The 13843-nt window shown below is 35.8% G+C and overlaps 1 protein-coding gene across 1 annotated transcript in view; it reads right to left on the bottom strand.

The window, feature by feature from the left end:
- The window catches only part of LOC106878469 (dmX-like protein 2), a 108533-nt gene that overhangs the window by 25138 nt on the left and 69552 nt on the right, over nucleotides 1–13843 (bottom strand). The window contains exons 23-33 of the mRNA XM_052974131.1: nucleotides 13439–13593; nucleotides 12262–12381; nucleotides 11268–11365; nucleotides 10910–11075; nucleotides 8739–9876; nucleotides 7840–8434; nucleotides 6630–6698; nucleotides 3173–3288; nucleotides 2184–2429; nucleotides 1852–1991; nucleotides 944–1077 (exon numbers count right to left, since the gene is read on the bottom strand). Of these exons, the coding sequence (XP_052830091.1) occupies nucleotides 944–1077; nucleotides 1852–1991; nucleotides 2184–2429; nucleotides 3173–3288; nucleotides 6630–6698; nucleotides 7840–8434; nucleotides 8739–9876; nucleotides 10910–11075; nucleotides 11268–11365; nucleotides 12262–12381; nucleotides 13439–13593 (2977 nt within the window). The remainder of the gene's footprint in view (nucleotides 1–943; nucleotides 1078–1851; nucleotides 1992–2183; nucleotides 2430–3172; nucleotides 3289–6629; nucleotides 6699–7839; nucleotides 8435–8738; nucleotides 9877–10909; nucleotides 11076–11267; nucleotides 11366–12261; nucleotides 12382–13438; nucleotides 13594–13843) is intronic.

Below are 13843 nucleotides of genomic sequence, written 5' to 3'. Positions count from 1 at the left end.
AAATAAGTTGAAATATGCCACATAATGATAAACAGAACAGCGTTTTTGTTTTTTTCCCCCCCTGCACTATATATTACTTGTTCTTTACTTCAGTTTTATTATTGTTCTTATTTTAGTGAAATTGAGTTGAGCGTTTTACCATAGTATTTTTGCTGTTGGAGCATCTCAATATTTTTTTTGCCTATTTTCTCCACTTCACTCAGTTTTGAGGATTCTGGGCCTTGATCAATCCAATACAGAATTAAGCACAAGTCCAGCAATTTTGGAGGCGGGGGTAAGTCGATTACATTGACCTCGGAGTTCAACTGGTACTTATTTTATCAACCCCGAAAGGATGAAATGATAGGTCAACCTCAGTTCAAATTCAGTCGACTTTGCCTTTTATCCTTTTGAGGTCAATGAGGTAAGTACCAGTTAAGCACTAGGGTCGATGTAATCTACTGGTTCCTCTCTGTGAAATTTGAACACAGAATGTAGAGACAGACAAAATGCTATTAAGTATTTTGTACATGAAGCTAACAATTCAGCCAGCTCAATGTCTTAGCATAGAATTAAATATTGATGTAACAAAATAACTAACATTCAAATGTCTTACTGGACTTGGCAATCCTGCTATCAACCATCTCTGCCGCAGGATATGGATGTTACTGGCCTTCAACTCTTTACTAGGCTTTTGTCTATTCAGTCACTGGCCACTCAAATATGACCAGATGGTACTGGATTATATACTACACAGATAGTGAAGAATTCTCAAACAAATCAGTTGTAAGAACTACAGTTTAGTGTCTATCTACATAAAATAAACACATAGATATTGAAATATATTGATATAGAAAGATATTGATATAGAAATAAACACATAGATATTGATATAGAAATAAACACATAGATATTGAATGGGTACCAGAGACCAGTTGGCAGTGGTCAAACCCCTTAAACTCACAGTGTTGTTGGTCTCCCTGAAGTCCATATTTTGTCATCTTCTTCTTCTTGAGACTCAATATCATCCTCTTCTTCGTCTGACAGAGATGTATCAGAATCGTAGCTGATGATGGAATTGGATGTTGACAGGAATGGCTGTAGAATAACCACAGAAAAGTAAAGTATTTATTAACCCTTTCACAACCAGATTACTTTGTCTCAGACATACATACAGACATACAAAGACAGAAACACACAGAAAGACATACACAACAGTTTCATACAATTTCTGTCTACCAAATCCACTCAAGGTTTTGGTTGGCCTAAGGTTATTATAGAAGAAAGTACTAGTTCAAGGTGATGCACAGTAGGACTGAACCCAAAACCATGTGGTTGGGAAGCCAACTTCTTAATGACACAGCTGCTATGACTATGTCTGAGAGAGGTGTATATCAAAGAAGTAGAAATAGACTAAACTGTTCTATAGAGTTGCTGACATGGACAGGACAAACTTCTATGCAATAAATTATGTGAAATGCCATCTAATATGACAAGCAAATTGTATGGGGTGACATGTATGTAATATGAGTTGAATAAGTTTGATTAATCTGAGAGTATCATGTGAATTATTCAATAAAAAAAGTTAAAATTCATCAGAAGTAGATGAATGTCTGAAAAAAAAAAAATCTAAAAGAAACAAGGGGAATAACTCTTGTGTCAAAAAAAACCCCCCAAAAAAACATCTTCACATCCATCCCAGAACTGTTACGACTAATTCTTGAAAGTTCAGTAGCAACAGTTCTGTCAGGGTGAAGAGCTGCAATATTCTGGGGAAGCAAGGACTGGGTGGGAAATAAATAAAAAAAATACAAATATATAAATAGTGTTTGTAATGAAGAACGAGAAAAGTTTGCAGCCAGAAAGCCTTACCTTTGTCATGAAGTAAGTGATCATACTTAGTTCCGGCGGCACAAATCTTTCTTCGTATGTTTGTCTCTCATCTTTCCTTACTGAACCCATTGCCTTCATATGAACTTTCATTCTATGCTTAGCGGCATCATCCACAGGACCTAAACGGGAAATTGATGGACACTTTAGCTAAATCATGTCAGAGAAACAATGATCAAATATATATATCAATTGACATTGACAGGATTCGAAATTAGAAATGGAAGGAAGAGAGAAAAAAAAGATGATAAAAGAAGTTGAAAACAGATGATTGATGAAGCAGGAGAGAATAGGTGATTGATTGGGTTTCTTACCTTTGGGGAGAAGAACAGAATTTCTTTTGATTACAGTCTTAACACCTCCTCCAAACAGTGCTGCCCACGTCTGCTTGTCCAACTTGTGGGCTACAAGTCTATAGAGTAGGTGGACATCATAAGTAGCTAGGCCATTGATGAGCAGACACATGTAGACAGCCACCAATGATTCACATAAGAGTACATCTAACCTTGGAGATTCCTCATCACGCTCACGAACTAATAGGACACGTAGAGATGTCACACCTGAAAGATTAGAAATAGTTCTTTAAAGTAGTAGAAAATGTAGTTTTTGATGCTGGTTTTCTTTTTTGCTGTTAGTTTAGAACAAAAAAGAGAATCTTGAATGATTATTTCACTTTTGGTATTACATATTTTAGTGTTTCTTTTTATTCATGCAGTTAATATTTAAAAAAAAAGTTACATGTACAACAGAGGCACACTTTCTATAATTTATTGCTAAGATATAATTTATTCATAAGTAATTTAGATATAGAACTAGATATAATTATTCATAAATAATTTAAGAATACTAAAATGTTAAATCTTAGGCAAGACACACCACTCTGTATGAATACACTGAGATAGCTAAGACCATTAGTATAAAGAATACAAAAGTATTAAACCTAAAACATACCACTATGTAAATACATCAACATATCTAACATCATCAGTATTAAGAATAATAAGGTGTTAAACCTTAGACAAGACACACAACTCTATATGAATACATTGACATATCTAACACTATTAGTATTAAGATTAATAAAGTGTTAAACTTTAGACAAGGAGCACCACTCTTCAACGTATAAACACATTTACATATCTAAAACACCATTAAAAATATTTTGACAACCTACATAATTTAAGGAGCTAATTCCAACATTTAAAATCCTGGCAGCACATTTCTTCATAGATGATCAATGAAAAAGGGACATGGAATAGAATGGCCAATATCAGATTTGTAAAGTGAAAAAGATTGTGTTTACCTGGCCACTTAGAAGGTGAAGTGTTCACAGCCTCTTCACATACACTACTGGGTAAACGACGTCGTTGGGGGTTCAATCCTGACATCAGATTGTTTGCTTGGCAAGAGATGTTATGACTGAAAATAACAATGTTCATTTTTTTTTTATTTGAGACATTAAAATCTTTGATGATTGTGAACACAAATCAATGGGTGACACTGCCCTCACCCTACCCTTTTAATACAGCTACTATAACAAAATCTTCAAATCACACCCAACAATCTTTTTTTTTTTAAAAAAAAAGACATATTGGACATAATCCTAGATATACCATATCTTCTGGTATACAGATGAAAATTTTCAGATTAAAAATTTCAGCCCAAAATGTGTCTGACTTGGGAAGATCAAAAATTTCATGTAAAAATGAAGTGGCATTTGGAAAGATAATGATGTTTAAGCAACATATTTACACTATATATTACACCTAGAACCACGCTAATAGATTAGGAGTGAAATTGAGGATTTCTTGGGTTTCTGTGAATCGATTTTGATAAAACATTTCCCAGCTGGTTTGCACACTACAGCAACACCATTGTTATGTTCTCATTATTCTGTATAATGTCCTTTCTTTTCTATTTCAGATTTTTTAGTTTTTGGGTGAACCACGCTAATAGCTTTTGAATGAAAAGAGCCATCTAGACCTCCTTCAGGAGATTGCAGTAAGCAGCTGCAGTTACTTTAACCCATTCAGGCACCCTGACTCGGCCAACAAGTCTCTCCCCAATGAAACCAGCCCACAACATGACTCCTCCACCCTGTTGCTGACGTTATAAATGTTGGTGATGCTCATCTCCAAAATAGACCAAAATAGACCCAACCGTCAGTGAACAGAACACAACTCGTGTCTAATGTCATATACTTTTGGGCCTATTGAAGCTTCAAACTCTTGTGAATGGGGTAGTTTAAGGGATTCTCACACAGAAGCCATAGTCCTGAGGATGCAATTTCTAGTGGATTTTGGTACATGAGGGTGTCCAGAGGCAGTGAAAATGGCTTTGCTTGTTTGTCCAGGTTTCCCATGTAATTTGCAGAGAATATTCCTTAAATCCCTATCTGCCACAGTCTTGGAGGTCCCTCAATTGGATTGCTTCTTCCCTGGCAAAGGGTCCTTCAGGAATTGTCTAACTGTGTCCATACGATGACCTAACTTCTCTGCAATGACATGAAGAGAGGTGCCTTTAGCATTTTCTTTGGTCATCGTTAAGACCTTTTCCATGTCCCTTTCTCCTTCGAGAGGAGAAAAAGTATTAGTGTGGTTCACCAAAAAACTGAAGAATTTGAAATAAAAAAGAAAGGATGTTACACAGAATAATGAAAACAACAATGGTGTTGCCATGGTGTGCAAGACCAGCTGGGAAAAGTTTTATCAAAACTGATTCACAGAAAAACCAAGAAATCCTAAATTTCACTCCTAAGCTATTAGCATGGTTCTGGGTGTGCATTGATTTGTATGCCAAAAAATATATGGTATTATATCTGTGAAAGAGAAAAATAATTGAAGATGGTCTACTGGATCAGGGCAGATTTGGAGTTAACCCTTTGGTATTCAGGTTACTGTTTCAAATAATGTTATTGAGTTATATTGTTTTGAATTAATCATGCATTGTCTTGTAGATTTGAGATTTTAATGAATGGGAAAGTTTAGTTTTAGAATAATATTGTAAGAGGCCAGATCTGGCGAATTAGAACATGAAATAGGTAGAACATTTGGGCCAGATATGGCTGGTTTAAAAGCCAAAATGGTAAACAATGACAACAATAACAACAATAATACAAACACAAAGATGTTTACAATTCCAGTAAAATTAATCAGTAAATAGAAAATGTAAAACAAAGTAGAAAACAGGGTCATAGAAGTGGGGGGGGGGGTATTTATCAGTGGTGAGTCAGGATTTGGGACATGTTAGAATAAGATGTGGCTTATACAGAAATGATGGTTAAGTTACAAGGAGGATTATAACAACTGGTGTTTAGACAAGAAATAACACTTAACTTTGGAAGGAAAATCACAGCTATTTTGGGACAGAACCACAATCCAAACATTAGCAGAGATATTTGATAAATAACACAGCAATGTATCTGATAAAACCATAAGTTCCATTGCTGATAAATTACCAAGTATCATGGCTGGTAAAATATTGAGTCCAAGGGATTGATTAAGCAATAGGATTTATGAATATAAAGAGTAAAAAGCAGTAGGATGGATAAAACAATAGGCCAAATGGACTACATTTTAAATAAAACAATAGGTAGGTAGGTATCAAGGGCAACAGTTAGAGTGGAAGTACATGTTATGAATGAGCTGTGATTGGATTAACAACTGGATTTATAAATAAATAAACAAATAAATAAATAAATAAATATATGTATATATATATATATATATATATTCCATTGGGTGACAAGTTCAAAGAGAAGCTATATCCAGGCACTTCGGATAAAACACTCAAAGATATATTTATATACATACATACATGTATGTGTGTACCCACACCCACACACACTCAAATATATATATGTTGTAGTTCATTACAGGCATTGTAGAATGCTGTTAAAAGTGAATTACAACTTCACACCATTGCAAGTTAGGGTAAAAAAAAACAACAAAAGGCCAAACAAAGATTTATAATTTTTATCTCTTTTTTACAATATTTTGACAAAAAAGGCCCACATCAAGATAAAACAATGACTGATCTTAGCTCTGTTCTGCATAGTTATAAGTTGTGACATTCAGAGATTGGTAGCATTAAATTGGGCAGTTAGCTTTGTTGTTGATGGTGTGTTTTAATAAATTAATTATTGAGAATGGTGCAGGTGTCTACATAGTTATGTTTGTTTCTCAAGCACATAGTTTTGGATTCAGCCCTTCTATGTGGAAATGACACCTTGGGCAAGTGTCCTCTACTATAGTCCTACTATAGTCCAGGGACCATCTACAGCTTTGTGAGCAAATTTGGCAAATAGAAACTGAGAGAAGCCTATCACCATCATCATTTAATGTCTGTTTTCCATGCTGGCATGGGTTGGATGGTTTGACAGGACTACACTAAATTCTGTTATTGTCTGCTTTGGCTTGTCTTCTACAGCTGGATGCCCTTCCTAATGCCAACCACTTTTACAGAGTGTAGTGGGTTCATTTTACATGACATCAGTACCATGCATGTATGTATGAGAGGGTCTCCCAATCTTGATTTGAAAAGGGCTTTTTAAGCCAAAATATTGACATAAAAATGTTAATTTTTGTTTCCGTCATAATTTCTTTATTTCCAACTTGCACTCTAAAATACTTAGGAATATATACAAATATACAATATGTATGCATGCATGCATATAAACACATATATATCTGAGTGTGTGTGTGTGTGTGTATAAACAATATATGTCTGAAAAGGGATATAACCGAGTATTACAGAGATACCTGGTGAATTGTCCAGAATGTCTTCTAGACATTTTATAATTACGTCGCATAGTTTTTCGTGTCTCTTCTCTGAAAAATAAGGTTTGGTTGCAGGGAGGAAGGAAAAAATAAAGTTTATCATTTTGTCTCTGATAGGGCATTTAAAGAAATGTTTGTTTATAACTTGGTAAGTTGCTAGAAAGAGCAGCACCCAGGACTTGTATGATCAGTGGAGGAAGTGTTACCCTCAGACCAGTAATCTTAGTTTTCTAAATGCAACCAAGGGACAAGTAATAGTATTAATTCTATTACTGCAGAAGGCAGATATGTTTCACTCAAAATTTCATTTCCCTTAACTGCAGAAAGCAATTTATATACCAGTCTACTTTTTGAGGAAACATTTTCTGTTGAGATATGTCAAGTTTACTAAAGCAATATAACTAGCAAAAAATTACCAATTCTACCTTTTGGTAGATATATCTAACATCATTACTGGAATAACCATGAAATATTTATTTTCACAGTGAAAGGATTTAGTTGGATGATGGATTAGGTTTACCTCATCCCTACAAATAAAAAAAATAAAAATAATAAAAAAGCAATCTATTCCTTAGACATGCAAATAGTTTCTATCTGACCAATTTAATCCCAAGGTTTGGACTGACTCAAAAACACACTAGAAACAAAACTTGTCGAAAGTGCTATGCATCATATTGACTCCTGGACCTATATGATTGCAAAGCAAAATTCTTAACCATGCACATTTCTGATGGCACTCATTATCATATGAAAGGATTGGGTTTAGTAAGACTGGCAACAGTTTATACAACTTCGATGAACCAACAAGGTAACCACTATATAATCTGCTAGATGTAACAGTTATATGTTTTTTCTTCTAAAGCAGTGGATCCCAACCATTTTTGTACCATGGACAGTTTTCATGCAAGACAATTTTTCCATGGATTGGGGCATCGTGCACATAACAAAACAAAAATAAAGTGCATAATATATAATTTAATTATTACATATATAATACACATATAATGCAAAAACACCTTGCAGACTGTGACAATTGATAATACAGAAATAAAATTTAAATATATATTCTTTCTGTGTGACTTGATACCAAATGATCCCAGATTCAGTGGTTGGGGCCCCCCACCCTATAGACTTTTGTTTATTTTAGAAATGAAAACAACTTCTCAAATAAAATCTAAATCATTGTACTCACCTAGTAAATCCTTCAAGACCCATCTCTGTTCTTTGGTTTTGATTAATCATGGAATTATCTATGTCACACAAGCATTGGTAAATGGATGAAGACAGAGCAACGCTGAGGTTGCGCATCATCCACACGATATTAGTTTGGCAATTGAGGCTGGGTGGCATAGAAAACTCTACGATTGAGTGCAACAAATCCTGAGTTAGGTTTTGCAAATATTGGATTGGATCAGCAATGACTGTCTTTGAACTGGCAATACTGGCAGAAAGTAGAGGTAGCGTTGTCGGGAATGGCAACGGTGAGAGCAGCTGTTGCTGGGTGCGTTCCTGTTGCAGTTCTTGCAGCAGAAGAAGCAACTCCATCTGAACTGATGCTAAACCGCCAGTTCCAGAACCTTGTAGAATGCAGTAGCTAAGAAGAGTGCGTAAAAGTTGTTGATTGACCTTCAGCCACTGTTTCCGACGAGCAGCCCTTGATAGTTTTGCTTCGAAATTCATCTTTTCTGCATGGATGATTTGGTGCAAAGATGGACGAGAGTCTCTCCTAATACTGCCAATTGCTTCCTCGCCAATGTTGTTTGAATCCTGACTAATGTCAAGATCACCTGTAGAAAGAGAAGTCACAGAACACAATCAGTAGCAGACTTTATAATAGATATCAGGTTTCACAAAACAAATTCTATACTAATTAAAGCAACAATATTGCTTTGGAACACTTCACTTTGAAATTATTATGTACTAAAATTATGTGTACTATTTTTATGAAAATGTGTATAATTCATCGAACAGTAAATCTAAATTTTTTTTCAGCTTTAGTTAAGACACAATAGTCTGGGTAAAATTTAATGATAAACTAAAGTATAATGTAAGGGAAGACCAAAGAGGGTAAAATAAGATCATCGTACTTACCATCCATCAAATATTGGGAGTTCGACTTGCCTCCACCATAGCTGCATAACACTCGCAGACATTCCACCTCCTTCTCCAACCAAATATACAACTGGTAGCGCATTTGGCCACCATCGACCTCAAAGCCAGTTGCTAACGTCCGTAATTCCTCCATCATCACCTTCAGGCAGGCAATGAACTTATACTGCTGTGCCATTATGTCGACTTCAGTGACTTTCTTATCATAAGACAAATCATCATCAGCTTCTTTGACCGGCACAGAGTTTTTGCGGCTGCTGCCTTTTGTGGCACAATCGGATTCATTGTCTGACCTCTCTGAATTCTCATCAAGAATGAGGTCAAGTTTCTCATCAAAGTCGGTGTTTAATGAAGTGATTGGCATGCCCCAGTCGAAGTCAACAGATCGCTGATGTGACAAGGTTTGGACTGGTTCACTCCAATCATAGCTTTCGGCGGAATCTTGGAACTGTGTTGGTTGACTTAGATCTGCTGGTGCCACAGCTGTTTTCAAAGATGACCTGCGGTCAAATATTTCGGAAATTTGGTACTGAACTGGAGTTTCGATTTCAATAACTTCTTCATAGTCTACAAGTGGAGGTAGTTTAGAGAGAACCTCAAGCGCCAGAAGTGGGCAACCGTTTTTGAAATGCGCATGAGCTGTTGTGAAAAACAGTCTGCGTTCCACAGGAGTGATGCAATCATCAATGGTGGCATTCTTGTCACGAATACCAATGTGAGTGCTTTGAGAAACAAGTGGCATTTCGGCAGCTTTGGAAACTTTATTTTGTCGAATGATGAGTGGGTGGGCTCGGAGATAATTGTAGAAGTTAAATACACTGGGGCTGGAGAAATATTTCTCTCCGTCATCCTGCTCTTCAAGCATATGTCCAGCTCCGACCCCAGTTTGGAGAAGGGTCTGCAGGGCACCTTCGTGGTCTTTCAACATCCATAATACAATGCTGCGAAGGAACGGATCAGGGTGGGCTTTGCTAGGAAGGTAATTTTGACCATTTTCATTACAGCCAAGTATTTTGGTATATAAAATCTTTTTCGCACTTTCTGGTAGCCCATCAGCACCGTCATATAAGCGGCAAATAACTAATGCAAGCTGGATATCTTTCAAACGATCCAGACACACCTTTGAAATGAAATAGACAAAAAACAGAAATGTAAGCACTGCAGTATCATTGAAATATATTAACAGAGATTTAACAAACTCTAATTTTCTATATTATAAAAAAAAATAGGCATGGAAAAAGAAGAAAAAAATCTGAAAAATTTAAGAAATTAGTTTCAGGTGTGGCTGTGTGGCAAGAAGCTTGCTTCCCAACCACATGGTTCCAGATTCAGTCCTACTGCATGGCACCTTGTCTTCTGCTATAGCCTTGGGTCAACCAAAGCTTTGTGAGTAGATTTGGTAGACAGAAATTGAAAAAAGCCTGTCATATATGTGTGTGTGTTTGCATGTGTGTGTGTGTATCTTTCTCTGTGTTTGTGCCCCCACCACTTGACAACCAGTGTTGGTGTGTTTGCATCCCTGTAACTTAGCAGGTTGGCAAAAGAGATTGATAGAATAAGTACCAGGCTTAAAAGAAAAGTACTGGGCTTGATTCATTCAACTAAAAATTGAAGGTGGTGCCCCAGCATGGCTGCAGTCTAATGACTGAAGGAAGTAAAAGATAAAAGATAAAATGTCCTAAAAATCTAAAATAACAAAACTATCTGATAAAAACTAAATTTCCCCAAGTAAATCCTATAACAGACTGAACTGCAGAGTCATGGACATGTCACTACCTGAAGATTATGTCAACATTTATTAGCTCCAGGTAAACCCTGACCAGACAAACTTCTTAAGCCCTGAGCCCTATTTTTACCAAATTATTAGATTATTTCAAAATTCTTTAAAAAATTATGATTAATGTATTTGACAGCATAAAAAATACATGGACATATTAAATGCATCTCAATTTCAGCAGCCACATATTCAAGAGAAAAAGCTTGCAGTACATTTAAGCATATATAATATAGATCCAACTTTGTATATTGGAACCAAAGGTGAATTTTCCAGACATTTTTTTTGGAATAAAAGTATGTCTTTATGCACACAAACATGGTATGTAGATTGGATGAAGTTTAGAACAGAACCATAAGAGGGTCTAATTATTACCAACCTCAACTGCATCAGACAATGAGTTCCCAAGGAGGAAGAAAGCGGCTGCATGAAGAAATCGCTGACGGCCGAGGAGTGCAAATGCATTCTTTAAAGCAGCTTTCCGCCAACGTTCTTCGTTGAAGTTGTTGTGGAAAAATTCACTCATCTTTTTGTCATTTACTGATCTGTAGCAGTAACAACAATAACAACAACAGTGTTAAAAAAGGCATCACAGATTCAAGAAATTATAATAGTGTTAATGAAAATTTATTAAACGAAGTGAGCATCAAAAACAACATAGGCCATGTTGCTGACATGGATATACCATTAAGACAAAACAAACAAAACAAAAAACGAGAAAGAAGAAAACTCTTTACCTGAACAAACCCCACAAAATGCCTTTTTTCTTCATTGCAAGATAAAATATTGCAGAATCCATTGGATCTTTGTTGGCTTGGAATGCAGCTTTTGCTACCTAACATTGGAGAGAATAAAATAAAAATGGTAAAATAATAAGAGTTAATTTCAAAAGAAAAAAAATATATACTAGGTATGTAACAGAAGAGCCATTCTAACCATTTGATAACATACAAAACTGTTAAAATTCCTTTAAATTTTAAATCTATTTCATGAGGTACCAAAGCTGTCAAATTCACTTTGAAGTTTGAGTACATATCATGTGTGTCAAAAATTAACAGCTTTGTGTGTTATTAAATGGTTGGAATGGCTCCTCCAGGATATAATAGTTTCAGTTTTGAGAGACTGTCTCAGATCAAGTGATTTGTGAGATAAGCACAACTCCAAAACAATAATAATAATAATTCTTTCTACTATAGGCACAAGACAGGAAATGTTGATAGAAAGAGGGGAGTTAGTCAATTACATCTATCCCAATGTTTAACAACAAAGAGGGATACGGAAGATAATGTACTCCTAGATATATTGTATAAAAAAAAAATGAAGATATGTTGGGGATAGTTGGAATGTCTTTGACCATAAGCCAAGTCCATCAGGAAGTGACCTAGGGTTAAACAATTATAACAAGAAGGATCAAAGTTGATTTTCTTCAAGCAGTACATCTGACCTTCATCAACTGGCTTGGGGATAAACAACAGAGAAAGACACAGTAAATAATGTATTCCTAGATATACTATAAAAAAAAAAAAAAAAAAAAAAAAAAGATATGTAAGTGACAGTTGGAAAGCTTTTGACCATAACCAGTTCCATCAGGGCTGGCCTAGACCTGAAGAAGAAGAACAGCAGGAAGAGGAAGAAAACGAAGAAGAACAACAACAATAACAAGATGAAGAAGAACAAAAAGAAGGAGAATGAGGAGGATTAAAGACGTGTTCTTCAAGAAGTCTGCCTTACCTTCTCAATGGTTTTCCGTAGCTGGTTAATATTTGTGATCCACCAACCAGCACCATATTGCTTCAAGTCACTCCAAGTAGGTTCACCTTTTTTCATACTAGGGATACATGCAAGCAGCTCCTGAAGCATAGCAACAACAACAATAAGTGAATAAGTGAACCCTTAACAGAAAGGATGTGTGCTTCGATTAAAAGGAAGAATAATTGTAAAAGGTAATTTTTTCCTCTTCTCTGCACCACGAATTGTCTTTTATCTTGATTTTTTTCTTTTATTTGTTTCAGTCATTGGACTGCAGCCATATTGTGGAGTTTTAGTTGAGCATATCTCAAACCTTTGTGGGTACGATTTTTGGTTTTTGAAGCCTGGACTTATTCTGACATTCTCTTTTGCCAAACTGCTAAGTTATGGGGACGTAAACAAACCAACACCAGCTGTCAAGCAGTGGGTGGAGATGACAAACACACACAAATACACATACACACACACGACAGACATGTTTCAGTTTCTGCCCACCAAATCCATTCACAAGGCTTTGGTCAGCCTGAAACTATAGTCAAAGACAAAGAAGGTGCCATGCAGTAGGACTGAACTTGGAACCATATGGTTGGGAGGCAAGCTTCTCACCACACATTGTCTTTTTTGAATAACAGTGATGTTAATTATAGACTACCAAAAGGACAATCACCGAGCCATTATATTTGCAATGGTAGGATTAACAAGGGCGTGAATGAAGATGAACAGAACTAAACACCAAGAAGTGTTTAACTCAAAATGCCATTGCTTCTACTGTTTTTTTTTTTCATTCTACCACATTCTCAAAAATAAAGCAACATTTTTTACTGGAATGTAAAATCAGAAAAGAAAATTCGCATGAAGAATTAGATTCTAATAAAACAGAACAGTTTTAGTTAGACTTCCTTCAATGCTGAATAGTTTTGGGATGTGAAACAGGAAATCCAAGATGATTTGAGCAGCAAACTCAAGATAAATTGAGTAGAAAACTTAGGATGAGTTGCACTGGAAACTCAAGAGGACTTGAGCAGGAAAGCTCACAATGATAGTCCAGGAAACTCAAGAACACTTGAGCAGAAACCAAATGGTCTTGAGCAGAAAACACAAGAGGACTTGATGTGAAAAGTCCCAACAAAGACAAGGAATAACTACATGCATTAACTACCTCTGTAGCTTCAGAATGGAAGGCCCAAACAATGTAGTGGGAACGCAGTCCTTCTTTTTGTAGCTGTCTTCTCTGGTGGGGTGGCAGTGTCCTTGCCAGGTAAGAATGAAACCGCATTGCCAGTAAAAATTTGATTCCACACTCATCCATAGATTCTGGAAAATAAGTTTAAACAGTTGCTGAAATTGGTAGAAAACAAACAAACACAAATTTTATTTAACAATTTGTTTAAATAATTTAGTCGAAGAGGGCTGATCTGACATCTCCAGGCGCTTAACAACTTTGGTGGAAAGAAGGGCATAAAATTTAGATTTGAATGTTACCAAAGGACAAAGTCATTACATAAGTTTATTTTTGTATTTTCTTGCTTTGGCTTTTAATCCTGTTCTTTAACAAGTTTGAAGT

The sequence above is a fragment of the Octopus bimaculoides genome, chromosome 17, assembly GCF_001194135.2.
Source record: "Octopus bimaculoides isolate UCB-OBI-ISO-001 chromosome 17, ASM119413v2, whole genome shotgun sequence".
In the NCBI taxonomy this organism is placed as follows: Eukaryota; Metazoa; Mollusca; class Cephalopoda; order Octopoda; family Octopodidae; genus Octopus; species Octopus bimaculoides.
The sequence above is the reverse complement of the archived record's forward strand: the minus strand, read 5'-3'. Positions and strand labels throughout refer to the sequence as shown.